This window comes from Tyto alba, unplaced genomic scaffold (assembly GCF_018691265.1).
Source record: "Tyto alba isolate M040663 unplaced genomic scaffold, T.alba_DEE_v4.0 Super-Scaffold_3, whole genome shotgun sequence".
NCBI lineage: Eukaryota > Metazoa > Chordata > Aves > Strigiformes > Tytonidae > Tyto > Tyto alba.
Window position 1 is genome coordinate 11,340,580 of NW_024881304.1, and position 14,836 is coordinate 11,355,415.

Below are 14,836 nucleotides of genomic sequence, written 5' to 3' on the forward strand. Positions count from 1 at the left end.
TGGTGTTATTTCTACTCTAACATAAACCAGTGGGATAACAAGGGCATTTCACACCTGCACACATTCAAAATAGGAGCATGCGTATTCGGTATAGGATTGACTAGCATTTTGGCTGCTCTTTTAATAATCAACACATCAACTCTTACAGAGCCTTCCTGATAGGGTGTCTTCATCTTTCATTATATATATATGATAAAATATGTTGTTGCCATTACACCTTGTTAGGCTGCCTATCAATGTGATGTCTGTTTTAAAGACACGTAAAAAAATGTGTAATTCTGCTTGTCAATCTTCCTCGCAGAGAAGGAGACCTTTCTGGATCCCTTTGTGCTGAGAGACCTTCTGCCAACGTCGCTGGGGAGTTACTACCGCTACGCAGGTTCGCTGACTACTCCTCCATGTAGTGAGATTGTGGAGTGGATCGTTTTTCGGAAGCCTGTTCCCATTTCTTACCATCAGGTGTGTTTATTTGGTTAGTGAAGTCCATATCTTGATTTGTCCTCTTTAAGACAGTGTTTTCAAAACCTGCCATTTTAATTTTGGGAACAAAAATGTTTCTGTTGACAAAAAAGGAAGTGTCGGTGATTTTTTTTCCTTAAGTAATATCGTTTCTGAACATGAGCCATCAGTCTTAAGAAGACAGTACAACATGAAACTCAGTTTCCTTTCAATGATTTATTTGGTATTGTTTTTGTTAAGATTAAATTAAGCTGTGATGTAAATATTTACATGGAGTTCCTTTTTATTCTTTTTAATTGAAACTTTCTTTTGAAAGTAAAGTGAGTGATTTCAGTTCTGCTCACATTTAGTAATTTGAACTAATTACATTAGAAAAGACATCTTTCCATTAATTCTCCATGCTTAACTGTTTTTACAACACAGTAAAGCTGCCATTATGTGCTCAGAGAGCTGGTGCACAAATCTTTAAAATTAGCACATAGCAGCTTTTAATGCAAATAGACACGATGTCTGGGATTTGCTTGGAGAATAATGCTCCCGATAAAGTAATGGCTAGATGGAGTCAGATGTTTACCAGTTAAGTGTATTTTGACATTGTAAGATTGTTGTCTTTAGAAAGCCATCCTGCTGAAGTTAGTCTTTCCTTTTATTCATCTGGCATAACCCACTGGAAACAAACTTTTTAAACACCCTAATTCTGTAAAGCATAAGTGAATAGTTCACTGGGTTATCCTGACTGACATGCTGGTTCTCAAAGATTTCAAGAGGGTGGAAGGTGATTGCCATGCCCCTGCTCCTGGCTTTTTTTCATGTTTTCTAGATCCCATTGCTTCTCCCATAGACTCTTTCATCCTTTTCATCCACACACACAAGTGCTGTGTTCAAAACTGGCTGCAGCGCTTCAGCTGGGGCCCTCCCAAGGCTGAGGGACATGGCAGGATTCATGTGTCCAGCCGCCCGTGCTGGTATTATTTTGCCTTTTTCACAAAAGTATGATGTTATTGCCCATGTTCGGCTCCTGGTCAGCAGGAACCCTTTTGCTAGAGGCTTTTCCCAGAGCGCGCTCTAGCAGTGCTGAGCACATCATGCGTTCATGCAGCCCACGGTTCTGGCTGAAGCGTGGGACTCTTTGCACATGGTCCTGGTTGAATCAGACCCTTTGTTTTTTTCAGGCTATTTCTCTGATTGTCAAGATCATTTTGAATTCTGTCCTTGCCTGCAGGATACTTGCAATCCCTTGTAGCTTTTCACTACATCAATAAGTTTACTGTTTATTATTTGGTGGCTGCGAGGCCTGGCCCACACTCAGTTTTATACCCTGTATACGCATCAGGTGGGTCATGACTTCTTTTTTAACAAATGCAAATAAACTGGTAAATACCACTTATAGCCATCTCTATAATGGTATAAAGGTAATTTATCCTGGCATAGCTTCTTTTCTGTGCTGTACATATTAACTGTGCCAAGTCAAGCCTTTAATATTTGGTGTTGTGTTGCTTTATGCATGCATGTGTGGATGAAGGGCTAGGAATTCTGTGTGTAGACAGACTTTCATTGATACTACAACACATGGAATAAATAATAGTATTCTTCCCCTTGGCAGCTCTAGATGGGTGTATTTTAAGAGCCTGCCACCCTGCCATTGCTATGATTATTATTTGTTCCTGTAACAGAAACAGTGCAACATAATCCATTGCCACAGTTTAACCTTCTTTATCACAAACCCTGTGAAGCAGCCTGTAATCCCAGAGGGGGAAAGTGATATTGTTTAAGCTTTGTTGCTGTTCCAATTAAATCCTTGCTTTTGTGCAAAATACCTTGCTGTAAAAAGGACAGCACTGAACTGGTCCATTTGTGGAGGCTTCACTATTTCATTCGCAGTGCTCCATCATCGTCATCTTTCGTGATAATTAGACAACAAAACAGGACAAGCTGTGTCACCCTGCAGATGCATTGTAAAGCTAAGTGCATTCAGTGACCCAAAGCATGGCATTATCTCTCGTAATGCATACCTCAGAGTATCTCATTGTGCTTATAACAGTTTCAGTATTTTTAATTGCCATTTGTATATCCAGCCCTTAGAAAACTGTGCACATCAGGCTTTGATGGTTTGTAATTACATGACTCGGAGTTTTAGATCAGGTTTCCCTGTATCTGCAATAGTTTTACAACAGCTTTTGATTTCTTCGTCTGAACAGGAGCTCTTGTACTCCTTGAAGAGCATGAATGTAGCTCCTTGATTGCAGCTCTTTTTTTTTTTTTTTTTTTTTTTTTTTTTTCCTGGCAGCTATGGATAAATTAATTTATCATTTGTGGTAGATAATATTTTTATAGTAAAAATGAAGTTGAAATGACTTATATATACTTCAGCACATAAAAAGGGGAAGGTTAAAAATCATATTTGAATTGGCAGTTGTTAAAATGCAATTATACCTCCCTAAGGTAGCATGGCAGAAGAAAATATTTTACAAGTTCTCTCTGAAAGTTTAAAAATTCAATTAATGTCATGGATGTATAAGCCTACAGACTCAACTTCAGAGAAGCAGTTGCTACCCAAGTTCCTGAGCTTTTATAAAGTAACCTTAAGCCCTGTTAGCTGACTTCATCAAAACTGCTTCCTGTGTATGAAGTGCAAAGATACGTAAATATTCACAAAAGTTTTGATCTGTGCTTTAATAGAGGGTCATAGCAGGATCATCACTTTTTTTTTTTCTTTTCTTAAGACAAATGTATAAGATAATAATCCCTTTACCCCTTTTTTAACTCATCCTTCAATGGGTTCTTCTGATGGGCTCTTGCTAATAATTAGGAAATGGTTTTCAAGATTTTTCAAGATGTTTCTCTGAAGATTCAGAGAGAGAATTGCAGTTGAGAACCCGGGAATAGGACATTCATCTAACATGCATAAAAAGTACAATCCAAATCCTACCGTCAGTACCTGCAAGGCTGGAAGTGATACCTGAGCTCCCTGCCTGCGATGGGAACTGGTCAGTGGCTGTCACCCCTCCCGGCTGGTCACCTGCTGTCCCTCTGCCTCAGTTTCCCTGCTTGTACAGCAAAAGTAGTTGTGATTAGGGGGAAGCTATTGCTAAAAATGTACAAGCCCGAGTGGTCCTGTTAGTCTCAGAGGTGATTGCCTGGAGCGGGACTCGGTTCCCTTGTTTTGGGGTTTTAGTGCAGAGCTGCCAAACTCAGGATGAAAGCTGTGAGGTCCATCCTTCCTCCCTCCCGCTATCCATCCACTGCTCCCAGTGAAAATGTTCTTACACATATCTCCATTAGCCAGCTCAATGCACCACCTGCTCCAGGGGACTTATTTTTTAAATGAAATGTGTAAAAATTGACTCTCTCCTGCCCTGGGGGTCAGAGAAGTTTTGCAGATTTCAGCCTGATAACTAGGATTATCAAGCTCAGCAGACTGGTCAAGCTGGAAAGCAGAAGGGGATTCAGATTACTGGTTTGAAGGGAAATTAAATAATGGTAGTGAGTGCCTCTTGATTGACTGGAGGATACTTAACTGCTCTGTTACACCTTCCTTTGATTATTTTTATCAGTACTATCAACAGAGGCTACAGTGACAGTTTTTCCCAGTTGCAGGTTTCAGGACTCACACACTTCTTCATAGCTTTTAGAGCAGATGCACTTACTGAAAAGGGTTTAGCTTTCAAAGTGACCTGTCATTAAGCTGTGAGTGTAATTCAAGTCTCTTTTTGAAGTCTTGGGCCAGATTCTGTACTCCCAAAATCCATACTATCAATATATGTAATTGATGTTGATGTAAACAATATCAGAACTGAATCCTTCTCAGCTCTGTCTTGCTCAGTCTTTCCAGCAGCAACATAACCAATTCTAGTTCTTGACCTGAATGATAACAAGCTATTAGTAAATGCTATACTGACCTTGATAGCTGTGAGAAAAACACTAGCTGAAAATATCGTCACCTTAGTTTGCTAGAAATTTCTTTCTAAGAAATACTAAGAGACGAAGTAACAGAAAAGTTTTCCAATTACAGTTCTTTCTTGCAGGTTAATACGTTTTATTAAAAACAGCTCAGATCTGAATCCAACAGAAGAAACTTATTCCCAGAGGAGTATATGCTAACTGCGCCTAAATACATTTATTCTGTGTTACTTTCTCACCCTGGAGTTAGGTATCAGAGGGAAAAGTTGTTGATAGGGAGGTCAGGACACTTGGAGCTGCTGGTCCTGAGGTTGCTCCATTCTGCTGCTGACCTGCTCCTGGACAAGCCAGCTCATGGATTTGGGTGTCCATCCTGTAAAGGTGTGTCAGCTGCAGTGACCTTCCTGCAAAAGTGCTCCAAAAGCTGTCCATGAAGCTGAGCCTGGCATCTAACCTTTGTAAGATATTTGGAGATGAAGTAGCTTTGCCCTGTCCTGGAGAAGGCTCTTGGGGTGAAATGACCTGGAAGCACTTTTTGACGCGATACAGCAAAACAAAACGGTGTCAGTGGCAAGGAGGGTTTGTCAGGCTGTGTCACACACGAAATCCTTCCAGACAAGGGGTCCAAGGGCAAATGTTTCCTTGCCCATGACAGACATCCACAGGTTGCTAGAAGGCCTTCTCCCTTGCTGGGCAGGATAAGCACGGTGCCGAGATAAGATAGTTGGCAGTGATTTCAGTGGGCAGCCTGACTTCCTATGTGGTTTATCAGTCTTGGCATCAACATTTTACTTCCTGCCATTTTACTTTCTTATCAGCCACCTGGATTTCACCACATTGTTTTTCTAATTAATGTCCTTTCTCTCCCCGGCCATGATGGCTGCAATCAGCTGGAGGCGTTTTATTCCATATTCACCACTGAACAGCAAGACCACGTCAAGTCCGTGGAGTACCTGAGGAATAACTTCCGACCGCAGCAAAGCCTGAACAACAGAAAGGTGTCTAAGTCTGCCGTGAAGGATGCTTGGAGCCAAGATATGACAGACGCCTTGGAAAATCCACTTGGCACAGAGGCTTCCAAAGGTAGATTGCACTTACAAATTTTGCACTTGACTAATAGGAGAATTTTTTTGTCTACTTTGTCATCAAATGGTGTTGAGGATAGCTGTGAGCTACCAAATAAACAATGCAGTTATGCAGGCATTCCTTGTTGGTATGTGTCAATAAATTAACTAATCCTGTGGGTGCCTGCAATTACCTGTGAAACTCTGTCACAAGGTGCCATGGCAATAAAGCCCCAGAATATGTGTCTCAAATGGGCAGTGTCTCTGTTTCTGCCAACTAGTTGTAGGGCCTTAGAGAGATATCTAAAAAAAGGGAAACATAAAGCGACAAGGTCAGAGGTAAAATTTCAACCCCATTAGCACGGACTCATTGGGTGTTTGAATGGGAATTGAGTATCCAGATATGGTTATGGGTTTCATTTTTACAGTAACAAGACTTCTGAAGAGCCATCGACCTTTTAATTCAACGTTTGTATCAATCTGTTGGTAATGGTGACAGGGGGAAAAAACCTCTTCCTTATAGGCAGGTGATTTTCTAATGTCTTGCTGAAGTGTTTCATGTGCCTTTTTGTAGAGCAGCTGGTGCTTGCTTCTGTCAGACAGTGGATAATGAGCTGGATGGAGGGGGGTGGGAGGGAGGTTGCAGTCATTGCATTGGCACAGACAGCCCTGGCTAGAGGAGCACATCAAAAATTCTGAGAGGAATGTGTACTGGATAAAATAAGAGTAGAAATAAATATCATTTACTACCTTTATTTGCCTTTATTTTATTGAATGGTGTTATTTATAGGTAGGAGGAATGACATGTACTTCCCAGTCTTCAGTCTTGAAAAGTGCTTGGTGCTTAACCAGTTCTAGGTAGAGGTAAAGACGAGAGAGGCAGTTTGCCAGAAGGAAACAGCTAAGCAGATTTACAAGCTTCCCTTTCATACCTGGCATTTTCACCTGGCCAGGCACAGAGAGCGTAGTTTTTAGAGGACGTGAATCATGAAAACAGCTGTGTTCAGCAACCTCACCCTCCCAAGAGAGTGCTGGAAGACTGTATTTCTCAGGGCTCATTATTCTATGAGTGTGCTTATTTATATATATATATAATATACACGTACACAAACCTCATGTACATTAAAGGCAGCCTTGGGATGAAGAATTTACATCAGAAGTGAGAAGGAGATCTTAAGAATGAAAATACCCTGCTCTGCTCTGATGCTCTGGCCTGCAGTTTTCAATCAGTGTTTTAACAGCAACATGTGTCAATATTTATTTCTTCAGTCATATCCTGTGTACATATTACTTACCCAGAACAGTGATGAAAGTTAATAGGTTACATTATGTTAAAAGTGACAAAACTGACTAGTTTTTATTTCGAGTGCAGCCAAGGTACCTCTGGTACATGTGGTATAATATTCAAGATTTTACTGCTTTGGCCACATGCCTGCATATTCCTCGCTTCACTGGATGCTTTTTAAGACTATAAAAATGTTTTAGGTGATTTTCACCCCCATAGTAAATAACTGAAACCCACAATTTTGACAGACCTCTACAAATGCTAAGGTTTGTAGTTAATGGGCTGATCTTGAAGCTGGAAATGTTGATACTGAAGGACCACTTGAATAAATGGAAAGATTTGCATTGACTTTGATTTTTAAGAACTCTAAGGCCCAGATTCAATCAAGCACACATGGCTTAGTTAACATGATGTGAGCCAGTCTACAGGAGCAAGGGAGCTGTACAACCATTAGTCCACATTTAGATAGCTTGGTGCCTGGGTGTTTGACACTTTACGTGCCTGGGGACTAGTTTCCTGAGCAGGTTCTCTCTGGGTCCTCTCCCATCATGTCCAGGTACCACAATGCTCTGTACTCTTGCCTGCCTGGGAATCTGAGCTTACAACATGCTCAAGAGAGACACTCAGGTGGGGGAGCATGCATTTCCTATGATCTGACACCATTCAGCGTGCCATCTAATGGCAGGCATGATGCTAGAATTGGTGATTTTTTTTTTTTTTTCCCTTGAGCTTTTGCTATTGGAGGCTAATGACTGGGCAGCCAGTATTTTTGTACTGGCTCTGTCAACTTGTCACTTTTTGGGTTGTGTGCACACCAGGAGACGCTGAAAATAGGTGCATTTTTTTCATGAACTTAAAAATAAATAGGTTGCTGCAGTGTTGCTGCTACAAAATGGATTGTAGCATATCCTCCAAAGGTTACAGGGATGAGTTATAACTGTTCCAGAGATATAGCAACGTGGATGTTTCTGGCCCCTTCTTTGACAAAGGTGAACGGTGATGATGTGCCTGGTCCACTGCACATTCTGAACTACTGACATATAAATAAAATGAGTTGAAGTCATAATACTTGAGTGAAAGCAAAACCTATTGTTTATTCAGCTAGTAAATACAGTACCTCTTTATATAGTGTCATTCATGCAAAAGTACTGAGGAGCGAGTGAACAGAGTGCTACTCAGCCAGACAGTCTAGCATACAGATAGAAGAGTGTAGGGTTGGCATAACAAATTTATTTTATGCAGATTCTTCTGCACACCTCATGGTTGCATCTCAATGCTTTCCACATTGCATTAAGCAATGTGACCAATGGCTGTCATATCTTGGCACTTGTCTACCCTCCCCATGCTTAGATTTGTGTATTGTAGAAAAAGGCAAGGTCACGAAAATGTGTCTTTCACTTGCTGCAAGGTGATACGGTTTGTGATGGTCTTCAGCTCTAGAGGGGAAGTTTGGGTTTGTTTGTCGGTGTGAATTTTTGCAATTTGTTTCCTCTGTCACACTCTATTAAGTCCGTGGGCAGTATTGCTAATCTAGAAAACAGTGTAGCGTTCGTTATGTAAGCCTTTCTTATTTTGGAGGAAAATTTGCCCAGAACAATTTGCATAATGTTCAGAATAATTTTCAGAATTCCCCAGTGAATCGGGAATTTCAGATCAGCACAAAGCGATGCAGCTCTGCAGTTGTCCATTGACAAACGTGCTATCCTAAACAGTTTGGCACCAAACAGGAATGTCTTTTCTCCCAGCTATCAAAGCTATCTCAGGTCACAGAACTTTGACCAGTAGCGTAACTTGCAGATACACTGGAGGAAAACTTTTTCTCACTTCATGCCAGTCCTCTGAGTATTTCCTTAGCAAAGCCCTGTAAGTGGTGGTATTTGGTAAATAAAATGTCTTCTGGGAAAGGCTATTTTAGGTCAACCAAAACTGTCTGTGCATTTGGATCCAGTTTATTAGCAAGTATGAATGTTACGAGCCTTTTGTTTTGCAGTTACTCTCCTCTCCCTCCTCTTTTTTTTAATTTTGAAGAGGCAATGAAGGGAGGGCCAGTGTTTTCAATCATCAGAATACAATATGGTGAAAATATTTTAGGTAATTTGAAATAATGTAGAGGGCTAATCTTTCACTTGGGAGTGAAAACTCCAGTTTTCCTTTTGTGTTAGTATTTAGCAAGAAGTGTTTTCTTTGGTTCCTTTATCTCATTCCTTCCTCCTGTTGGCAAAAGCTGATTTAAAACAGTTCTCTTGAGAACTGCTTGTATGCCTGGAATAAAAGCATATGCATAAGACCTTTGCTGAATCAGAGCCCATGAGCTGAGTTTAATTCTTAAGCTGACCCTGGAGCTGTTTCAAGAAACCATACAGTTTAAATATCTTATTTCTGAAATATACCATTCAAGATAAATACTGTTCAGCTATGTAATTGTAGCAAGTAGTAGATGGATAATAAGCCATCATATAACAATAGTTTTTAAGAAGATGAAACTGCTAGAGATTCAAGGTATACAGTGGATCATGCTGTTAAATCGAGTTAAATCATCAGGCCTGTAAAATTTAACAAGAGGGCTCACCAGTGTTACAGTACTGATTTATATAAAGTTTTGAAAAGTTAAAGGTTCTCTGTACAAACATATTAAACCAGAGCTGTATTTGTAAAATATTCATCAGATACTGTACGTATCAGTGACAGTGGCAGTGTTTGATTTTTTGCACATGACCGTCTCTGTTAAAATTGTCTCCTTTCTTCTCTGGCCTGTCCTCCGTGGCTCAGGACTGTGTTGCTCTGTCACATCACATGTTGTGCTCCTGCCTTTTTGTGGGCTGCTTTCAAGCAGCTGTGCTAGAGGGATTGCTAATTGTTTATCAGTTTAATAGAGTACATTGCTCTTCAGGGACAAATAGACAGAATTCTTACATAAAAGTCCATCCAGTTCAAGGACCTGAGTCTGCATGTTCCTTACTAATTTCACATGTTGTCCCATCAAGCAGAGATGTATTTACAAAACATTACCTGCTTCGGTAAAGGTGTAGGCATGGAAACTCAGGAGGAAAAGGTGTTTCATTTCCTTGTTTCAGGATGTGCCACATGTGCAACAATATTTGCCCACTTTATTTTTCTGCTGATTAGGACCATCAGATGTTGTTTTCTTTCTCTTTATGTTTTTTAATGCTGAAAAAAAAAAAAAAAAAAAAAACCTTTAACCTTTCTGTCTCATTAAACGTGCTGCAAGGCTTACAACACTTAAACAAGCATCCCATGTGAGGGGCTCTTGACATCAGAGTTTTCTTTACAGATGCCTGATTACTTCCCCAAAGGTGTCTGATTACTCTTTGCTGGAGTCTCAAATGATGCTGTTTCCCATCAGTGGGACTTCGCCTTAGAGTACCATCTTTAATTATGATCCTAGACTAAGTTAAATAATGAGCAGTCATAAATTCACTCTACTAAAACTTACTTAGCTCTGGACTCTAAATTAACAGCTGGGACATTTCTCTAGTAGTGTGCAAGCGATCGTTTTCCTTTCAGTTCTTTGTTATGCAGTTATGATACACAGTTTGGAAGTCCTTGTAACTTAATGCCACTAAAATGTGGATGGAGGATACTTGGATTTTCCCTCCTGCACGCTTTGCACTGGAGGCATGGCTCCAGATATTGACCTGCAGTCAAAGGTATAGCACTGCTCAAGCAACGCGGTTTGGTTTTTACTGTTTCATGGCTCCTCGTGTCAGAAATGAAACTAAGGCGTCCTGCGAAGGTATTGCTGTTTTGGTGTGGCGTGTCATCCTTGTGTTGAGTGCACCTCCACTGCAGCAGCATCCAAAGTTCTGGATGAACTTTCAGTGCAGTGACGTCACCATTTTGAGGTAGATAGTTTAGAGCATTGGCGGCAGTGTTTCTGAATGAGAACAAGTTATTTGTCTCATTTATAGCCTCTGTTATTACTCCCAGTAATTTGGTTTTGCTTTCTAAATGCCCATGTTTTATGAGAACTCTCTCAAAATAACTTTGCAGTCTCTTCATGCCCTCAGGTTCTCTCCGGGAGGCCAAAAGGAGTGTTAGGCAGAAAAGTTCTACTCTTGCAGAATGTTGTTTATATATTTTAATGAAACCTAAATAACCACAAAATACTCTATAGCAATAAATGTAATCTATCCAAAACAACAACATAATAAATGTAAATTTAAAATGATACATTATTGAAATATTAACTTGGGATTTCTAAAGCACAATGATAACTATATATTTTCCTCAAATATCTTAGGGAAAACAAAAATAAGCAAGAACCTTTTTTAGTTAATTTACGATATGCTTATCATTACAGTTGATTGTTCTTGTCCTTTGGAAGAATCTTGGAAAATTTCTTCATAGATTAACAACTCCTTCCCAGTTTCTTTGGATAACTGGACCTTTTTTACTTTCCTTTTTGATTTCATTTTGTTATGAAGATTATCCCTTCCTGATTCCATTCCCCTTTAATCAGGTCAGTGACCTACTACAGTGTGCTGGTACAGTTGAATCTATGTATCATTATTAGGATTTCTGTTGGTGCAGCAGACTGGCTCAGTGCAAAAGGTTCCACCTGAGGGTGGTAACACAGCACTGCTAATTGCTTGCCCTGCATCATCTTTGCACTATAGACCTGCCCGGCTGCCACTGTGCCTCAGTGCTTCGAGTAAATGTACTCACTTATTGCTGCGAGACTCTCTTTTGACGTGCACCTCGAGTGCCTGCTGTAATCACATTTTAGGCAGCAATCAGTGCACTCCTTCTGAATATCTCATCCCTTCCACTTCATCTGTGTCTTGCTCTGCAGTGCTGGGTCCTTCTGTATGCAGTTGTCTTGGCACACATCATGCAAAAGTAGGAAAGGACTGTCTGCTGCCTTCCAAAGAGTCTCAGATCAGTCAGGTGGAAAGCAAAGCATTTCAGGAAAAAAACTGACCCATTTTGAGGAGGAATCGGGTACAAAAAGATATGTTACATACACCTGACACAGGTCTCACGCTTCCCCTCACAATGGCTCTGTTCTGCAGGTTTCTGTTTTCACCTGTAGTAACTTCCACATGGTTGTAAAGTGAGCAACACGTGTCTGTGCCTGAATGTAGTGGACAGCTTACCAATAGATTTACTAATAAATAATAATTAACTGCTTGCACTTGTTTAGAGATTATAAAGGGCCCAAACCAAAAGAGCAAGAGAGGAATTCAGTGTGAAAGTTTTAAGTATGGTTTGGGTTCACAGCTGCCACTAAAGCTGGAAGATCTGAGTAGTTATAAGGGAACTTGATGATTTATTCCATTTACACCTGCGGGGAATTTCTTTCTGCACTGCCTACCTGACAGTCCAGCTGTTTAGCCCACCGAAGTACTGATTTTCATATCAGTCTTGACAGTACTTTGGACCATGAGTGCCTGCAGCCCTTGTGTTGGAAAAGGCCTGCAGAAGCTATAAAAGGGAAGCTGCTTTCCCGGCCTGATTTTGGGCATCCCTCGGGCACGTATTGGGATGCTCTACCAGCCCTGTTGGCTTGTTCTTCCTATGATCCCTGGTCCAAGCAACCCTTGCCAGGACATTGGAACAGGCAGCTTGGCTAACATGGCAAATACGTGTCCTTCTGGCAGGAAATCCTCCTCCTTTCTCTCCATGTTGATGCAGCACGTGCTACTGAATGTGGTCGCACATGTTGCATCAGATGCACTGTATAAATAAGGACATGGGTGTGCATTTTAAACACAAGTCACCCTCTGCGTGTACATGTGCGCAATATAAATATAAAACGTGCCGGGCAGAAGCGTGGCGGACATCAGATGGTAAGGCATCTGACGGTGCAAGGCTGATCTGCACCCACTAAGGATTCAGGCCACAGCTGCAGAAACAGCATTTGTGAAATATATAAAATATTTGGGCTCAAACACAACGCAGTAAAACACACAGTCCATGCCTCTCAGTAAAACAGGGTCTGTTGCTGTGATACCATGGAAACTCAAATGCTACAAAGCAAGCCATACAGGAATGAATCCAAATGCTGGTTGTGCGTTCACCTTGGGAAATGGGCAGGCAGCAAGAGGGGCAAAACCCAGTTTGCCCAGCGCCTCTCTGTCGGAAATGCCCCATGTGCCAATTTGCTCATGAGGTTGTTTCACAGGGCTCATAAAACAAGCGCGGGCTCTGACAGTGTCCCTCACACCTTAAGAAACAACTCTGTCTGTTTGAAGCATAGTGAAAGGTAAGAGCAGGGAAGATAAATAGTCTGTCTCCTAGCTACGTTCTGCCTGTGGATTGAAGTAGATCAACACAAATATTTGTGTGTACAGCATGCTCTGGAGCTTACAAATGCCTCCTGGCAAAGTGCAGGCAAAGGTAAAGGAAAAATGCGTGCTTCTCTTTAAAGCAATTATCCTTATATATTAATAATGTCATTTATAAGCACTCCGAGAAGTTAACAACTTATGCTAAAGCAAAGCAAAAAAAATTCAAACATTTAGTAAAAGGAGAAGGGGGAAAATGTTGTAAGTATGCCTCTTAGCACTTTTCTGTGTATTAAAGCCTGTGTTGTCTCTGCATACGATCCTCGTAGTCTATTTGTTATCCTTTGGGAACACAGCCCTCAATGAACTCCGAGATTGAATCCGACAGCCCAAAGAATGCTGTTGTTTGTTATGGATCAGAGTCTCTTCCCAAGCATCTCCACTGAGTCTTGCCAATGCAAGATGGATTAATCTGGCATTGTACCACTTCCCTTACCATGACACATTTGGCACAGCACTGAAAGCAAGTGTGAGTTTTCTTGTTGCAGTATAACCTACATTTCTGCATTCCAGGGCTTATTTGTAGTGTTGAGGGTCTAATAATAAGAAGGAATATGTATGCGTGTGTGTATATAGCCTGATAGATAGATAATTGAAAGTACTTTTCTTTCCTTCTCTGTTGGTGGTATCACTTTTGTCTTGTCTGCAGTCAGGTTCCTGGGGGCTCCAGAGCTGAGTGAACTTGGTGCAGTGTTTTGCCGATAGCACAGGCATCAGTGACAGCTTTCAGGCTTCTCTGAAGTCAGCTAGGACACTTGTGGCTGAGTTGGGTGTCATTAAGGCAACAGTAGCAAATGGTCCCTGTGTCCCACAGGACTGGCCCTTCCAGCTCCTTCCCAGTGCTGGGGCAGAGGGGAAAGAAGCACCCTCTGGCCCCAAAGAGCTTGGCCATCAGCTTGTTTACCCTTATGAGGAAGAATGGCATGAAACCCCCATATTGACCTCTCAGTTTCTCTCCTACTGAGCTTGTGGGAAGAAATGCCCCATCTACCACCCTCTGTGCTCCTCCTTTGCAAGGGAGAAACACTGTTCCCTGCCACTCATCCCATATGTATCTAGATCAGTGAAAAAAGTAAGTGAAGCCACTCTCACTTTATGGCCAGGAGCTGCCTCCCAGAGAAAGACTTGTCCCTGTCTTTTAGCTACCTCTGAGCTGTCCTGAGCCAGTAACATGCTATGGGCACATCCTGATGCCAATGTTTCCTCCCTCCATGTAGGAATTGCCTTAGAAGGTCCCTGCCCATCTCGCCATGAGGGATTCAGGACTTCACTGGCACGTTGCTTTTCTGTGCTGAAAGTCGTCAGGGTTTCATCACACAATGTGTATCCCACCATACCAAGGAGAGGCAGTTTTGCATTGCTGAGACATGCAGCAGGAGGGAGAGAGTGGGATTTTCCAAAAGAGGGCATAGCACAGCTAGAAATAACTGCCTTTAAAGTGGTGACGTTTTTATGTATGGAAGAGCTAACTTAGAACATTTTTAGAGGATTTTATAAATCCCTCTGAGCCCAGTGCCACTGGATTCATGACATGAGGCACCTGTTTTACAGGGACAAGGTATACAGCAATAACCAAATATACAGTTCTTGCACTATCTCAAACTTTCCCTAAATAGCTCTTTTTATAACCACAGGAGGCATGTGCAAAAAGCATAATGAAACCCAGAAAGTTTGGCTGGTTTTGCATTTCTGTCGTTGAAAGAGAAATGTAGGCTGACTTTTTTTTGTTGTTTTTTAAATAAAAATAAAGCTCTGTCATATTCTCTTACATGCCCTTTCTGCATTCATGGGTGTGTCTTAATATCAGTGGTTAATTTTTG

The 14,836-nt window shown here is 41.3% G+C and overlaps 1 protein-coding gene across 1 annotated transcript in view; it reads left to right on the plus strand.

The window, feature by feature from the left end:
* The window catches only part of PTPRG (protein tyrosine phosphatase receptor type G), a 413,639-nt gene that overhangs the window by 309,026 nt on the left and 89,777 nt on the right, over positions 1-14,836 (plus strand). Inside the window, exons 7-8 of the mRNA XM_042799608.1 lie at positions 302-459; positions 5,250-5,442. Coding sequence (XP_042655542.1) covers positions 302-459; positions 5,250-5,442 — 351 coding nt within the window. The remainder of the gene's footprint in view (positions 1-301; positions 460-5,249; positions 5,443-14,836) is intronic.